The following is a 14,008-nucleotide window of genomic DNA, read 5'->3' as shown; positions in this document are numbered from 1 at the left end:
AAAGTAAATCCTGGTGTTTTAAAAGCATTTGTTTCTCATCAATCATTCTCATAGTTTGATATAAACTTCTTTCAAAGAATTGATTTATATAAATGGGGAACCTAGGTCGTATATGACTGTTGAAAGCTTCCCATGTGGGTATTAAGTATCAAATACATTATAGAAGATTTGCCTTCACACAAACACCTTTTAGGGACACGTTTATTGAGCTTGAACTTAAGAATGATGGCCAGTTAAGTCATGGATAAAAGGTGGTGCTCTGAATAAGCCAGATTTTAGACAGAATGCATTTTATCCAAATATATCCATGCCTTTGGCAGTACACAACCACTCTACGGCATAACGTTAAAATATGTATTGAGGTTTCCAAGATTTTCTTTTCTTTACAAGTTCAAATGAAGAAAGTCATTTCTCTACTTCCATCAGTTTTTGCTGTATCCTTCTCAAAATTTGCTGCCAAAGTTTGGCATGTACAACATCTGTCCCATGGGGTATATAGCGAATGGATGGAGGAGATTATTTCCCAACCCCCTTTAAAAAAGAGTAACAAAGATGTATAACACTGTTTAAAAACACTGAGCTTTTTTTTTTTTTTTTTGGAATAGGCCTTACAAAATTCCTATATTGAAAAAAAAAACCCTCTTTTGGTAGCCTCTCTGATTGTTCACTATCCAACAACCAATATTGCAGAAGCTATGTGTGAAAGCATTAGCATTGGCTAAAATGAGGCACTAACTATGTCAGCGCCCACTTCGTATCTACTGGCCAACAGTGCTGTATGATTACTTGCTGGTGCTTATTCTCATCAAGTCAGAAAAGAACTCCTTGACAAAACAATACAAAAAAAAACAAAAACACGTTTACTATTAACAGGGGGAAATAAAATCAGGATCCACTTGATTCTTGAGTTTTTTTTTAAATTTCCTTCCCTTGTTGGGTTAATAACAAAATAAGGAGCAGTTATTGCAACTTTGTGTGCTTCGGGCTGTACTAGACAAATGCGTGTGAGACAGATCATTATGAATATTATCTATATCTGCTTTAAATGCTGTGACTTATTTCCAAAGAGCAGTCAGACATGACAAATTCAAACATTTTAATTATCTTCTAAAATAATTTTTCCGAGTTTGTTTTGTTTTTCCATACCTACTGAGACATAGCTGTCCAGCTAAACTGACAGCATTAATCAGAAAAGCAGCCTCCAGACCTATTGTGCCTCTGGAGAAGCTGCAAAGATCCACACCTCAGGTGGAATAATTTGTTTACAAGACAGATTTTTTCAGTTTTTTATTTTTTTATTTTACCCTACTACAAGGTCACCCCACACTCCAGCTTTAACTGGGTCACAGGTGAAAACCCCATTAAAAAAAGGGCATGGTTACACTTACGGACATCTTGCTCTTCGTGAAAGATACAGTGCCATTTATGTTATTTTACGTCTTTGCCGCCATCGTGTGGTCGTCAGTGGGTAGCGCAGGAAATGTGTTTCCGCTTAAAACGGAAGAGGAAATTGCTTTTACATCCAATATGTCTGCCGTCGTCAACGTTGTTGAACACAAACAAGACCCGTGGAAAATGGCAGACGTCGGAGTTGACGAGTTATCGCAGCTGGAATATTTGTCCTTGGTGTCGAAGGTCTGCACGGAGCTCGACAACCATCTGGGAATTAATGACAAGGATTTAGGTGCGTGTTTTTAACTTTCGTCCCAGTTCGTAACCTAGACCAGCTAGCTTCTCTGTTAGCTTTTACAACCCGTTCTTTTGCCTTATTTCCCCGATCCCCTTGATACAGTTTTACGTGAACACCAAGTCCAGTCTAACGTTATTGCCTTTTGCTTCACTGTCCTAGCCGAGTTTGTCATCAGTCTTGCTGAAAAACAGCCGAGCTTCGATGGATTCAAAGCGCTTTTACTCGACAATGGAGCAGAATTCACTGTAAGTCAGCGGATCGCGGAATTATTAGCCAAAGTAAGAAATTGTTGCCTAAACGATTCGTTAATTTCACTAACCCTGCTTTCTTGCGTTTAACTGCAGGATTCTCTCATCGGCAACTTGCTCAGACTCATCCAGACGATGCGACCTCCTTCTAAGGCATCGACAAGTAAAGGTAAGTCTGAACTTAACAGCTCCATCGTACATGATACATTGTGGCCATTTTTAGTAAACCTATCACTTGTTTGAATCAAAAGGCTTCCTAACTAAATATGTCTTCATTTCTTGACCCTGCAGCCTCTGATGTTTCAGTCAAGCCAAAAAGTGAGAAAGACAAGTTGAAGGAGCTGTTTCCTGCTCTGTGTAAACCCAACGATCCATCACCAAAGGTACTCAAAGCTCACATTTGTGTTTCTTTCATCACTGTCCTTATTTCTTTATACATTTTCATAGAAACAGTATTATCTCTGAATGAATGTTCTGCTTTTAATTTCTTTTTTTTTTACAGTCCAACTAGCCTGAGCCACAAATGTATCTTATTCAATAATCCAATTTCAACAATGAAGGATTAATATATTTCTAGAGTTCTTTTGTTTAATTGTTTATGAAAATGACCCGCAGCTAATGGAAAAACAATTTTTAAAATTTCTCAAAAAGTTTCAATACTATATAAGTCAATTGAAATCAAATATCTACACATTCAAGAAGAAAACTTCTGACCTGACTAACAATAAGTTATTGCAAAAGAAGCTCACTAAGTTCTTTATCCAAGCACATTGCTTTAAAGTTGAATGGATGGAAAGAGCTTAGAAGAAGATGTAGAAATAGCTGAAAATTATTAGCTGCAAAATATAATAATTATCAAAATAATGATAGAAATTCTTGACAAATATCCCACTGTGTGTAATGATTATACTGTGCTTTTGAACTAAAAATTTGAAGTAAAGAAAATTGTTTTATATTGCAGTTTTTTATATGTAAACACGTTTTTTTGGAAACAGAGGAATTTATTTTTATTTTAACCAAAGTATTCACCAAAGATAAATTATATTTTCCAAAAATGTTGTCAGAAAAACAAATCTTGTCATAAGTCTGAGAATCTAAATCGGTTTTTGTTTAAAATTTGTAGCGGGTGCTGGATGAAGACGATGTAAAAGTTGCTGCTGATGCGATGAAGGAACTAGAGATGTTTATGCCCAGTGTCAGCGGGGCAGACTCCAAAGTCAGCAAGAGCAAGTAAGACACATTTAGTTGTAACTATATGAAACAAGAACGAAACTTTTTCAAAGTTCTGGTTTTGCTAAAATGGAAGGACAAAGTTGTTACAGTTGCTTTGATCTAGATTTCCCCTTTCATCCCACAGATCAGAAAAAAGCAAGCATCGCAGCCGAAGTAGAGAACGAGAGAGGCACAGGGACAGGGACCGGGACAGAGACAGAGACCGGGACAGGGACAGGGACCGGGGAGGAGACAGGAAGAGGCGGCACCATTCCCGATCGCGTTCCAGATCCAGGTCTCGCTCCCGGGACCGTGACCGGCACAGAGACAGAGATCGGGACAGAGATCGTGGTAAAAGAAAGGACAAGTCTTCCCGCTGGTCTGATCGTTCACCCAGCCCCAGGAAAGACCTGGATAAAGACTCTGATCGCTGGAAAGACAAACACGTGGACCGGCCTCCTCCCGAGGAGCCTTCTGTTGGCGACATTTATAACGGCAAAGTGACCAGCATCATGCAGTTTGGATGCTTTGTTCAGCTGGAGGGACTAAGGTCAGCTTGAAAGAAGCCAGCACCAAAGATTACTTACTAAAAATGACCAATAAGTAAAAGTTTCAATTTGCTTAATTTCACTCTGTCTGACCTCATTCTTCATTTGTCTTTTTTGGAGTTTAGAAAACGATGGGAGGGTTTGGTCCACATTTCTGAGCTGCGCAGAGAGGGACGTGTTGCGAATGTGGCGGACGTCGTCAGCAAGGGCCAACGAGTGAAAGTAAAGGTGCTGTCGTTCACCGGCTCCAAGACGAGCCTCAGTATGAAGGTAAGAACAAAGGCTGTTACTGTGTAATAAGATACATGCATAATTATAAAAAAAAAGTGGTGTTGAGCTTTAAAAATATCAGTTTGTAATTAGATATTAAGATTGTAAATTAAAGATGACATCTTATTTAGAGTAAGTGGTAAACTTTATTACCAGCTTGCCTTGTTATTATTATTTATTCTGCCAGGATGTGGACCAGGACACAGGAGAAGATCTAAACCCCAACAGGAGAAGGAATATGGGCCCCGAAGGAGGCGATGACGTCTCCATGAGGAACCCCGACAGGCCTAGCAACCTGAACCTGGGCCACGCCCCCGAGCTGGAGCAGGACGACACGCTGGAGCGCAAGAGGCTCACCAAAATCTCTGACCCGGAGAAGTGGGAGATCAAACAGGTCAGGACTCTGTGGCTCACTTGAGTCCTGACCTTTTTGTAGATAAAAAAAAAAAAATTAAGGTGCCTCGTTCTACACAGAAGGGGAGGGGGCAGCAAATATGAATGAGCATGCTGGGGTTAACAGATGAGTGTTTTACAAAGCAGCAGCAATACTGGAGGAAAATCCAGATACTATTCACAATTTGATTTAGTAAATAATCTGCAGCTGATGCTATTTTCTATGTTATCTCCTAACTATTCCTGAACTGTTGCTTTTTTTGTAGATTTATATGTCTAACTGTAAAATGATATAAATCTTGAATTGAGCCTGTTTGATGTCGAGAGCATTTTTTCACGTTATTCCTGTGGCTTTCCTGTACTTAGATGATTGCTGCAAATGTGTTGTCCAAAGAAGAGTTCCCAGATTTCGACGATGAGACGGGAATCCTCCCTAAGGTGGACGATGAAGAGGGTAACAGAATTTTTTTTATTCCTTCATTCTCACACAGTAAATATATTTGACAAAAGAATATCAGATTAAAAAAATCAAAGCTAATTATTCTTATTATTTAATTTTTTTATTATTATTTTTATTTATTTATTTTTTCTCATCTAGCAAAAAAAAGTCTTCATATTTTAGAGGAAAAATAAAAATTCTGGGTCTCATAATCACATTTGGTGAGAGAAGAGAACTGGATGCATTCATAGGCACATCACATGTTGTGTAATATCACCAGCTATTACTTCCAGATTATCCTGTAGATCACTACCACATCACCTAATGTTTCTGAATTAATTTGCTAGAATTGTAGCAAATTCAAACTCAACAAATTTTTGAAGTACCTTATGTGACTTTTCTGACACTGTCGACAGATGAGGACCTGGAAATCGAGCTTGTTGAAGAGGAACCACCGTTTTTGAGGGGACACACCAAACAGAGCATGGACATGAGCCCCGTCAAGATTGTCAAGGTGCTTATCATTCAGCATGGGTCGTCTTTTATTCGCAAGATAAATGAAGAGCTCACTTACTTTTAGTTTATTTTTGTGGTTTGTAGTGTTTTTTTTCTTTTTCGTGCAGTTTGTGATGTGGCACTTTCATCAACACACTTGTGTCTGGATTTATCGGGTAATGTTTTCCTGTGATTTGACGTTCCTTCTCTGTTCCCAGAATCCGGACGGCTCGCTATCGCAGGCAGCCATGATGCAAAGCGCTCTGGCTAAGGAGAGGCGTGAGCTGAAGCAGGCGGCTCGAGAGGCAGAGATGGACTCCATCCCCATGGGGCTGAACAAACACTGGGTCGACCCGCTGCCGGACGGTTAGGAATCCCATAGATATCCACGCTAAGCCATTTCTAGGATGCCCAGATTGTTACTGAAGTCATCTTTAAATTAGAACTTAAAGAACAAGATTAATATAAGGTTTTTGGAAGTAAATATTCTTTGGTTTTGTTAGTTTTCAGAGAGATTTTATTCTCGTTGTGCAGAAAATGCCCGTCTAACTTCCTGCAGCCCTTATTTGGCTCCCATTCGTTATAGTTTGTTTCTGTTTATCGTCCCTTTTGTGACCCTTTTGAGCCAGCTGGGATCTGTCTGGTGTGTCATGGTTTTAGTTGCCATGTTTAAAGTTGTCCATAACAAACACATTAATCCTCTCCCGCAGTGGACGGTAGGCAGATCGCTGCTAACATGAGGGGAATCGGAATGATGCCCAATGACATTCCAGAATGGAAGAAACATGCTTTTGGAGGGAACAAGGCCTCGTACGGAAAGAAGACTCAGCTCTCCATCTTGGAGCAGAGGGAGAGTCTGCCCATCTATAAACTAAAGGAGCAGCTCATTCAGGTGCTCTACTGTTCACTAACTTATAGAGATGAAATAACCAGAATGTTATTTTATGATCTCATTGTCTTTCTCTACAGCTCTGGTTTTATTGTAACAGTTTGCTGCTGTTCCAAATGTTTTCACAAAATGCTTGATATCCATCTTCTGTTTTTTTTTTCAGCACTAAAATATCTCAAAAGAAACTGACATTAAGCAGCAGAGTGGTCTTTGTTCTGTCCAGTAACGTCAGGCTTCCATAACAGGCTCCATCATTATATTTAAAGCTTAAGTAATGGGCCATATCTAATAAAATAAATCTATTCATCCTGATATTACTGTCATCCAGAGTCAAATCAGTCGAGATATGACCACCAGCAACACAGGACCATCCTGTCTGGACTGGTGGACAGATTGGCGGCCCAGGCTCAATGGCTGATTCAAGAATGAATTGAGTTTTGGATCCGATCCCGATATTGGATCTAGTCTGCTCCCTGTTTATTCTTCCCGTGAGCGATCGTTAATTATCTGTCAGAGCAGAGATGATTTCAGTAAACCTTCAGACATTTCCAGACAAAGAAAGTTCCACAGCAGTAGAATTTTGAAACCGAATTTCTTCAGATCCATTTTCATCCTTGCATGAATAAATCTTAAACTATTGTAGGAAATAAAGTCTCAAAGATGTTTTTGTTATTAGACACTGCTGTTCTTGTGTCTAATAACAAAATAATATTTAAGATTTTGTAACATATAGACATAATGAGTTTTGCAAATATTTTGTAGAAAATTATTTCCTTTTTAAATAGCCACTTGCGTCCCTGTTCCTCTGAATTTGTTTTTCAGCACCTAATTGACGCTGAATAATATTTACTTCTTCATTTTCTAGATTCAGCAACAATCTCAATCTAGTGGTGTTGTCTGTTTGACCTAGTAGCACTTAAATGTTACACTGGCTGGTATTTTTTTTATTAAAAAGATGATTAATAACCAGGCTTAGCCGGACTAATCAAGCTCTTAGCTGGTTGATTTGCGTCCATTTCCATTTGCTGGGTTTGGTTTATGTTTGCAGAACATAAACCAGCTGGAATTCCCGTAACATCTCCTCCATCTTCGCAGGCTGTTCACGACAACCAGATCCTGATCGTCATTGGAGAGACGGGCTCTGGGAAGACCACCCAGATCACTCAGTACCTGGCAGAGGCAGGTTACACCACGCGGGGGAAGATCGGTTGTACGCAGCCGCGACGTGTCGCCGCCATGTCAGTGGCCAAGCGAGTCTCTGAGGAGTATGGTTGCTGTCTGGGACAGGAGGTAACTTGCTGCTCCTACAGTATATGGTTCTCATTATGTTGTAGACATCTGTTGTTTAATATCTAGAGGTTCTATTTGCTTCCTGCAGGTGGGTTACACCATCCGATTCGAGGACTGCACAAGCCCTGAGACGGTGATCAAGTACATGACAGACGGTATGCTGCTGAGGGAGTGTTTGATCGACTCCGAGTTGGGCCAGTACGCCATAATCATGCTGGACGAAGCTCACGAGAGAACCATCCACACTGATGTTCTGTTCGGTCTCCTCAAGAAGGTAAGCAACCCAGATAGAACGGTTCTTTAGGGTTTTTTCTAGGTGGAAATGGAGAACTTTTCTGATTATTTGTTTCACTTTAGACGGTACAGAAGCGCACAGACATGAAGTTGATCGTAACCTCAGCCACGCTGGACGCCGTGAAGTTCTCCCAGTATTTCTACGAAGCCCCCATCTTCACCATCCCGGGCAGAACGTATCCAGTGGAGGTTCTTTACACCAAAGAACCTGAGACTGACTACTTGGACGCCAGCCTCATCACCGTCATGCAGATTCATCTGACCGAGCCTCCAGGCATGACAGAGAGCGAGGGAAAAACTCACTGGTGCCGTTTTCAATATCACACTGTAAACATTGTTGTGTATCCTTTGTCCGCACAGGTGACATCCTGGTCTTTTTAACTGGGCAGGAAGAGATCGACACCGCCTGTGAGATTCTCTACGAGAGGATGAAGTCCCTTGGACCCGATGTCCCTGAACTCATCATTCTCCCTGTGTATTCTGCTCTGCCCAGCGAGATGCAGACCAGAATCTTTGACCCTGCTCCCCCAGGAAGCAGAAAGGTACCTTTAAAAAAAAACTAAAAAGAACATGAATGGTTATTTAAATATATATATATATATATATATATATATATAAGAGCTTATGATAGCATTTGCAGATGTTTATTTTCACTCTTGCAAAAATAATCCTGAAATCTACTCTGTTTCTGTCTGCTTTGACATGAATGTTGGTGTTGATCCATATATGTCATTTTGAGGTTGTCTGATCATTTCTATTCTTTCTTAATTACGACAAAGATGCGCTATTTATTTGTTCTAATAAAATTGTTTTTTTAAAGTAAAATGATCTAATTAACAAAGCTAAATTAGTTTTACAAACTCATGTTGAGCTAAAATATTTTGTTTTGTTACATTAGACACAAACTTCAATATATTTTATTTGGATTTTTGTGACAAAAAAAACTTAACATCTGTCTTCTGAACTTGTTGCACATTTTTCTTTTCTAATGAGCTGACTTGAACTTGAGACATTTAAATCAGAGTGGTTCGTAGTTTAGAGTTAAGTGGTTTAACAAAGAAAAAAAAAATGTGGAAATGAATGAAATGGGAACCAAGGAAAAATAGAGTAAATTAACGGCCAACTTAAGATGTTAAATCATTGCACAGTGTTTGCACACTCTTTCTTTATGGAATCCGTTGCAAATAAATCCTCCACTTCTTCAGGTTGTCATTGCCACCAACATCGCGGAGACCTCTCTGACCATCGACGGGATCTACTATGTGGTGGACCCGGGCTTCGTCAAGCAAAAGGTCTACAACTCCAAGACTGGCATTGATCAGCTGGTGGTGACTCCCATCTCACAGGTGAGCCGGGTCTGGATTTTCTGAATGTGTGCGTGAGGCTTTCTGATTGCTGTCGTTCAGGACACTGAAGCAAAACCTCGTTTGATCCGTTTTACCTTCCAGGCCCAGGCCAAGCAGAGGGCGGGGCGCGCCGGCAGGACGGGTCCTGGGAAATGTTACAGGCTTTACACGGAGAGAGCGTACAGGGACGAGATGCTGACCACCAACGTTCCTGAGATACAGAGGACTAACTTGGCCAGCACTGTGCTGTCTCTAAAGGTTAAACAAAGTCTTTATTTTACATCGATCATATTTGAACACCTGTTTATTATTAGCTGAGTTTTGATCTTTCTACTACATTTCTTTTTCTCCTTTAGGCCATGGGCATCAACGACCTCCTCTCCTTTGACTTCATGGATGCTCCTCCCATGGAGACTCTGATCACAGCCATGGAGCAGCTTTACACTCTGGGAGCTCTGGATGATGAGGGCTTGCTCACACGCCTGGGTAGAAGGGTGAGGATGCAAACATATACCTGTCCCTCCGAACATTTAAAGTGCTGTTTGTTTAAATTAAACATTGGCACCATATTGTCTTTCTTCCAGATGGCGGAGTTTCCTCTGGAGCCCATGTTGTGTAAGATGCTGATCATGTCCGTCCACCTGGGCTGCAGTGAAGAGATGCTGACCATTGTTTCGATGTTGTCTGTTCAGAACGTTTTCTACAGACCCAAGGTACAGTACCCACAGACTTAAAACATTTGGGATGTTTAAGTAAAAATCAGTCCATGATAAATGAGTTCAGCCCTTTTTTTTCACATTGAGATTCTGAAAAAAATATCTGAAAAACAAATTTGCTCAGGAGGGAATGATTGTAATACTTTGCAAATCCATAAGCGAATCCTTTTGTTGACCCTTCTCTTACACCCATTACATCGTCTAGTTTTTTATGTGAAATAGTTGAACCCAGTTAACCCAATAATGATTTTCCTGAACGCAGGACAAGCAGGCCCTGGCTGACCAGAAAAAGGCAAAGTTCCACCAGCCTGAGGGCGACCACCTCACTCTGCTGGCCGTTTACAACTCCTGGAAGAACAACAAGTTCTCCAACCCCTGGTGCTACGAGAACTTCATCCAGGCTCGCTCCCTGCGCCGAGCCCAGGATATCCGCAAACAGATGCTGGGGATTATGGACAGGTTCAATTTACCTTCACTGTCAAATGGTAGAATGCTAGGTTGTGTGATTGGGAGTTTATCGAACGTCTTTCTCCTCCTCCAGACATAAACTGGATGTGGTGTCTTGCGGCAAAGCCACGGTGCGGGTCCAGAAGGCTATCTGCAGCGGTTTCTTCAGGAATGCTGCTAAGAAGGATCCCCAGGAGGGCTACAGGACCCTCATAGACCAGCAAGTTGTTTACATCCATCCCTCAAGTGCCCTGTTCAACAGACAGCCTGAATGGTACGACCGCATCTTAGATCTCCATAGAAACGAAATGTCTATTTATGCTAATTTCAGTTAGCATAATTTAGATCTTTTCGTTATTAGCAACTTTGCAGGTCTTTCCATCTACATTATGAACACTAAGGCGGTAAAAAACGCTACACATGGACGGGAACCAGGGCTGACTCTAGCCACTTTGGCACCCTAGGAAAGATTTTATTTGCCCCCGCAAACTGTTTCACCAATTTACATATGTATATGAAGTTTTAGTTTAGAAAAAACCAATCACTAAAACATAAGTTAAAAATACATGAAAAATATTAAAAATACTGTGATCAGTTAGATCTATGCGGGAACCTTCTTCACCTGTGAAAGAGCTGGAGATAAGTAAAGTATCATTATTATAAATGCAGTATTTCATATTCTTTCTTATTCAGCCAACTTGAGTAGAATCTTTAATATTAGGAAATTATGTTATTGCCTTTAAGTTTAAAAAGTGGCTACACAGTGGCTCAGTTGGTAGCACTGTTGCCTAAGAAGGTCCTGGGTTCGATTCCTGGCCCGGGGTCTTTCTGCATGGAGTTTGCATGTTCTCCCTGTGCACGCGTGGGTTCTCTCCGGGTACTCTGGCTTCCTCCCACAGTCCAAAAACATGACTGTCAGGTTAATTGTTCTTTCTAAATTCTCCCTTGGTGTGAGTGTGTGTGTGAATGGTTGTGTGTGCTGTCTGTTTCTGTGTTGCCCTGTGACAGACTGGCGACCTGTCCAGGGTGTACCCCGCCTCTCGCCTGGAACGTTAGCTGGAGACAGGCACCAGCACCTCCTGACCACACTAGGGACAAGGGTGTAAGAAAATGGATGGAAGTTTAAAAATTATAGTTAGTGTTTTTTTCCTTTCCCCATTTATGGAACCTCCTGTGCCACGGCCAGGCTGGCCCTGGCTGGCAGACATTGTCACCTAGGTTTATTGGCAAAATATAGAAAATAACAGTTGTAATAAATGAAACATGAACAAGTTGAATGGCTCATCACAAGTTACTTCACAACTTTTTCCTCCTGATGTTGCTTCTGATGAGTACTGCAGTCCCAGTCATGATTGTTTGAGGCTTAAAGCTGCGTTTCACTGTTGCGACCTTCTGCTGCAGAGTGATTCACACTAGCTCCTGGCAGGGTGTTTAGCGAAAGCTTCCAATTTATAGTTTTGATTTCAACAGAGGTCATGTCAGGTAATTACAATGACTATACTAGCATCTTCTAGAACCTTTTTTGAAATTACGGTAATCCTTTTGATGATTTTGATATATGATTGGCATCATTGCTTTGTTTGAAGGCTTGATGAGTCTAAGATTTGACATTTTCTTCCAGGATTTCCATTTTTTTTTGTTAGAATCAATCTTTCCTTCCTTATGCGCAGCTTTCTAATGTGGCTTCAGAGCATCACTGCAGTGGTTCTCGTACATTTCTCAACAGAACAGAATCACGCAACCTGTTTTGCTTATTATGGCAGCTGTGAGCAAATTGGAGTGGATTTAGTGTTGTTTGTCTTTCTCCAGGTCCTTCTCAGGAGGCATTTGACCGTCTGTCTCTTCAGGAATCTGATGGCAGTGGTTAATAACTTCCTCTTTCTGCCACCAGGTGGCATCACCACAGTTCCTATGACTTCAAACTTTATTCTGTACTTCCAATAAGTTATTTAGGAACATTCAGGGCCTTTTTCTTTCCTTGTTTGGCAGTCCTCTATGTGGGTATAAATGTCTTCGTCATTTCTGAAATGTCTCCATGTGGTTTAGAGTCCTCTCAAGCATACTTGATGTAACAATGAAGACCTTTATTGGTTGCATCAGGTGTGTGTGAGACCAAAGAAAATGAGCAAAAGGTTGCCGTGGTGAAGGATTCTGCTCGGGGGAGGGGGGAAATCACGTTGAGTCAGCAGCACTCACTGAAAGTAGGATTATGAGTTGAACTAAGAAAAACTTCCGTAATATTAGGTTTATTCAACTGTCTAAGCAGATCTTGTGTAGTTTTGTCATTGCAAAATCGCTAATAAGTCTAATTTGCATTGGGTTCTGAATAATTCTAGGTGCATTTGTATATGCCCGTTGGAAAGAGGTTACATTTGTAAGAAAATGTTTTGTTTTGTTAACATGAGAACAGCAATCAAAGCTCTCTATAATACAGAAAACAAAATGCGTTTAAAGCTGTCGTCTAACATCCTGCCTCTTTCTAACAGGGTTGTGTACCATGAGCTGGTGCTGACCACCAAGGAGTACATGAGGGAGGTGACCACCATCGATCCGCGCTGGCTTGTAGAATTCGCGCCCGCCTTCTTCAAAGTCTCCGATCCCACTCGCCTCAGCAAGCAGAAGAAGCAGCAGCGCCTCGAGCCGCTGTACAATCGATACGAGGAGCCGAACGCCTGGAGAATCTCGCGCGCCTTCAGACGTCGCTAATCCGCAGTATGGATTTCATTCCAGAACTGTGGTGCTGCGCCAGGATTGGACAAGCACTGATGGGTTTAGGGTTCCCCATCACAAGTCAGCTTTCAGTTGTGGTTTGTATTTTATTTTGTTATTATTATTTTTTTTTTTGCCTGTAAAAACTGTAAATTTTCTTTCTTTGTCTCAAAAATTTTCAATGATTTAAATTTAGTCAGAAATGTTCATGTCATATCAGCAAATGTCAGGTTTTTTACTTATTAAAGAAACAAAACAGCAATTAGAAAACATTTTTGTCTTGCAAACAGTTCAAGTCTTTAATAAGGACATATTCCAAAATGACGACCTATTTATTTTTACTCTGTAAACTGTTGAGTCCAAAGAATGTCCTGATGCAAATCGAGTTTGACATTTTGTCTTCAATGTGATTAGCTCTTATTTTTCAAAACAAGAGGATGGTCAAATGTGTGATATGTTGTATAATAACTGGGAAATATCTTCATCAGTGTATGGATGACTGTAAAACAAATGACTTCCTCCCCAGCCCCACTATATGGAGAAAATTTAAAAAGCCTATCTGATTTTGTCATTAAGTAAAAAAAAAAAGTGGAATTTCAGTAGGAAATAGGTGTAACAAAATATGAATATTTGGGTTTTCTAGTTTGTCAAAATATCTCAAATGATTATCATACTTGTTTCTCTGCAACATATTTTATCTTTTTAATTGGTACTTTTGAAACTAATTGGATCAGTGGAGACATGTTCTGCATTTTTATTAAAATGAAGAAAACCATTTTAATTCCTTGCATTGCTTATTCTTTGTCTATTTTTTTCTAATTACAAACTTATTAATATCTGAGACGTCACAAAGTAGTGCGCAGCTGTGAAGTGGAAGAAAAAAATTTGAACATGGTTTTTAGTTCTTATTCGGATTTACGTCTGCACTTTGACTAGGCCATAATATCCTTTGGTCTTAACCGTCATCATCTTATTGGATGGTAAAGCCAGTCTTAACTTTTCTGCAGCCTTTTACTTTGCGT

At 40.4% G+C, this 14,008-nt stretch overlaps 1 protein-coding gene across 1 annotated transcript; it reads left to right on the top strand.

Annotated features, from left to right (window-relative positions):
• Nucleotides 1-1,511: 1,511 nt before the first annotated feature.
• Nucleotides 1,512-13,774, top strand: dhx8 (DEAH-box helicase 8). The gene is made up of 23 exons (XM_023341609.1): nucleotides 1,512-1,684; nucleotides 1,850-1,935; nucleotides 2,035-2,107; nucleotides 2,230-2,321; nucleotides 3,062-3,168; nucleotides 3,296-3,700; nucleotides 3,824-3,968; nucleotides 4,156-4,362; nucleotides 4,728-4,815; nucleotides 5,217-5,314; nucleotides 5,514-5,661; nucleotides 6,006-6,187; nucleotides 7,280-7,474; nucleotides 7,563-7,748; nucleotides 7,832-8,042; nucleotides 8,129-8,310; nucleotides 8,974-9,114; nucleotides 9,217-9,372; nucleotides 9,471-9,608; nucleotides 9,699-9,827; nucleotides 10,093-10,289; nucleotides 10,372-10,551; nucleotides 12,764-13,774. The coding sequence occupies exons 1-23, from the start codon at nucleotides 1,528-1,530 to the stop codon at nucleotides 12,981-12,983; spliced, it is 3,723 nt and encodes a 1,240-aa protein (XP_023197377.1). The 5' UTR covers nucleotides 1,512-1,527; the 3' UTR covers nucleotides 12,984-13,774.
• The last annotated feature ends 234 nt before the right edge of the window (nucleotides 13,775-14,008 follow it).

Source organism: Xiphophorus maculatus, chromosome 10 (assembly GCF_002775205.1).
Source record: "Xiphophorus maculatus strain JP 163 A chromosome 10, X_maculatus-5.0-male, whole genome shotgun sequence".
Taxonomy (NCBI): domain Eukaryota; kingdom Metazoa; phylum Chordata; class Actinopteri; order Cyprinodontiformes; family Poeciliidae; genus Xiphophorus; species Xiphophorus maculatus.
The sequence above is the reverse complement of the archived record's forward strand: the minus strand, read 5'-3'. Positions and strand labels throughout refer to the sequence as shown.

Coding starts and splice junctions, on each gene's coding strand:
- dhx8 (XM_023341609.1), top strand. CDS start 1,528: ATGTCTGCCGTCGTCAACGTTGTTGAACACAAACAAGACCCGTGGAAA. Junction 5,662..6,005: donor GGTCGACCCGCTGCCGGACG/GTTAGGAATCCC, acceptor CCTCTCCCGCAG/TGGACGGTAGGCAGATCGCT. Junction 9,115..9,216: donor TGGTGACTCCCATCTCACAG/GTGAGCCGGGTC, acceptor TTTACCTTCCAG/GCCCAGGCCAAGCAGAGGGC.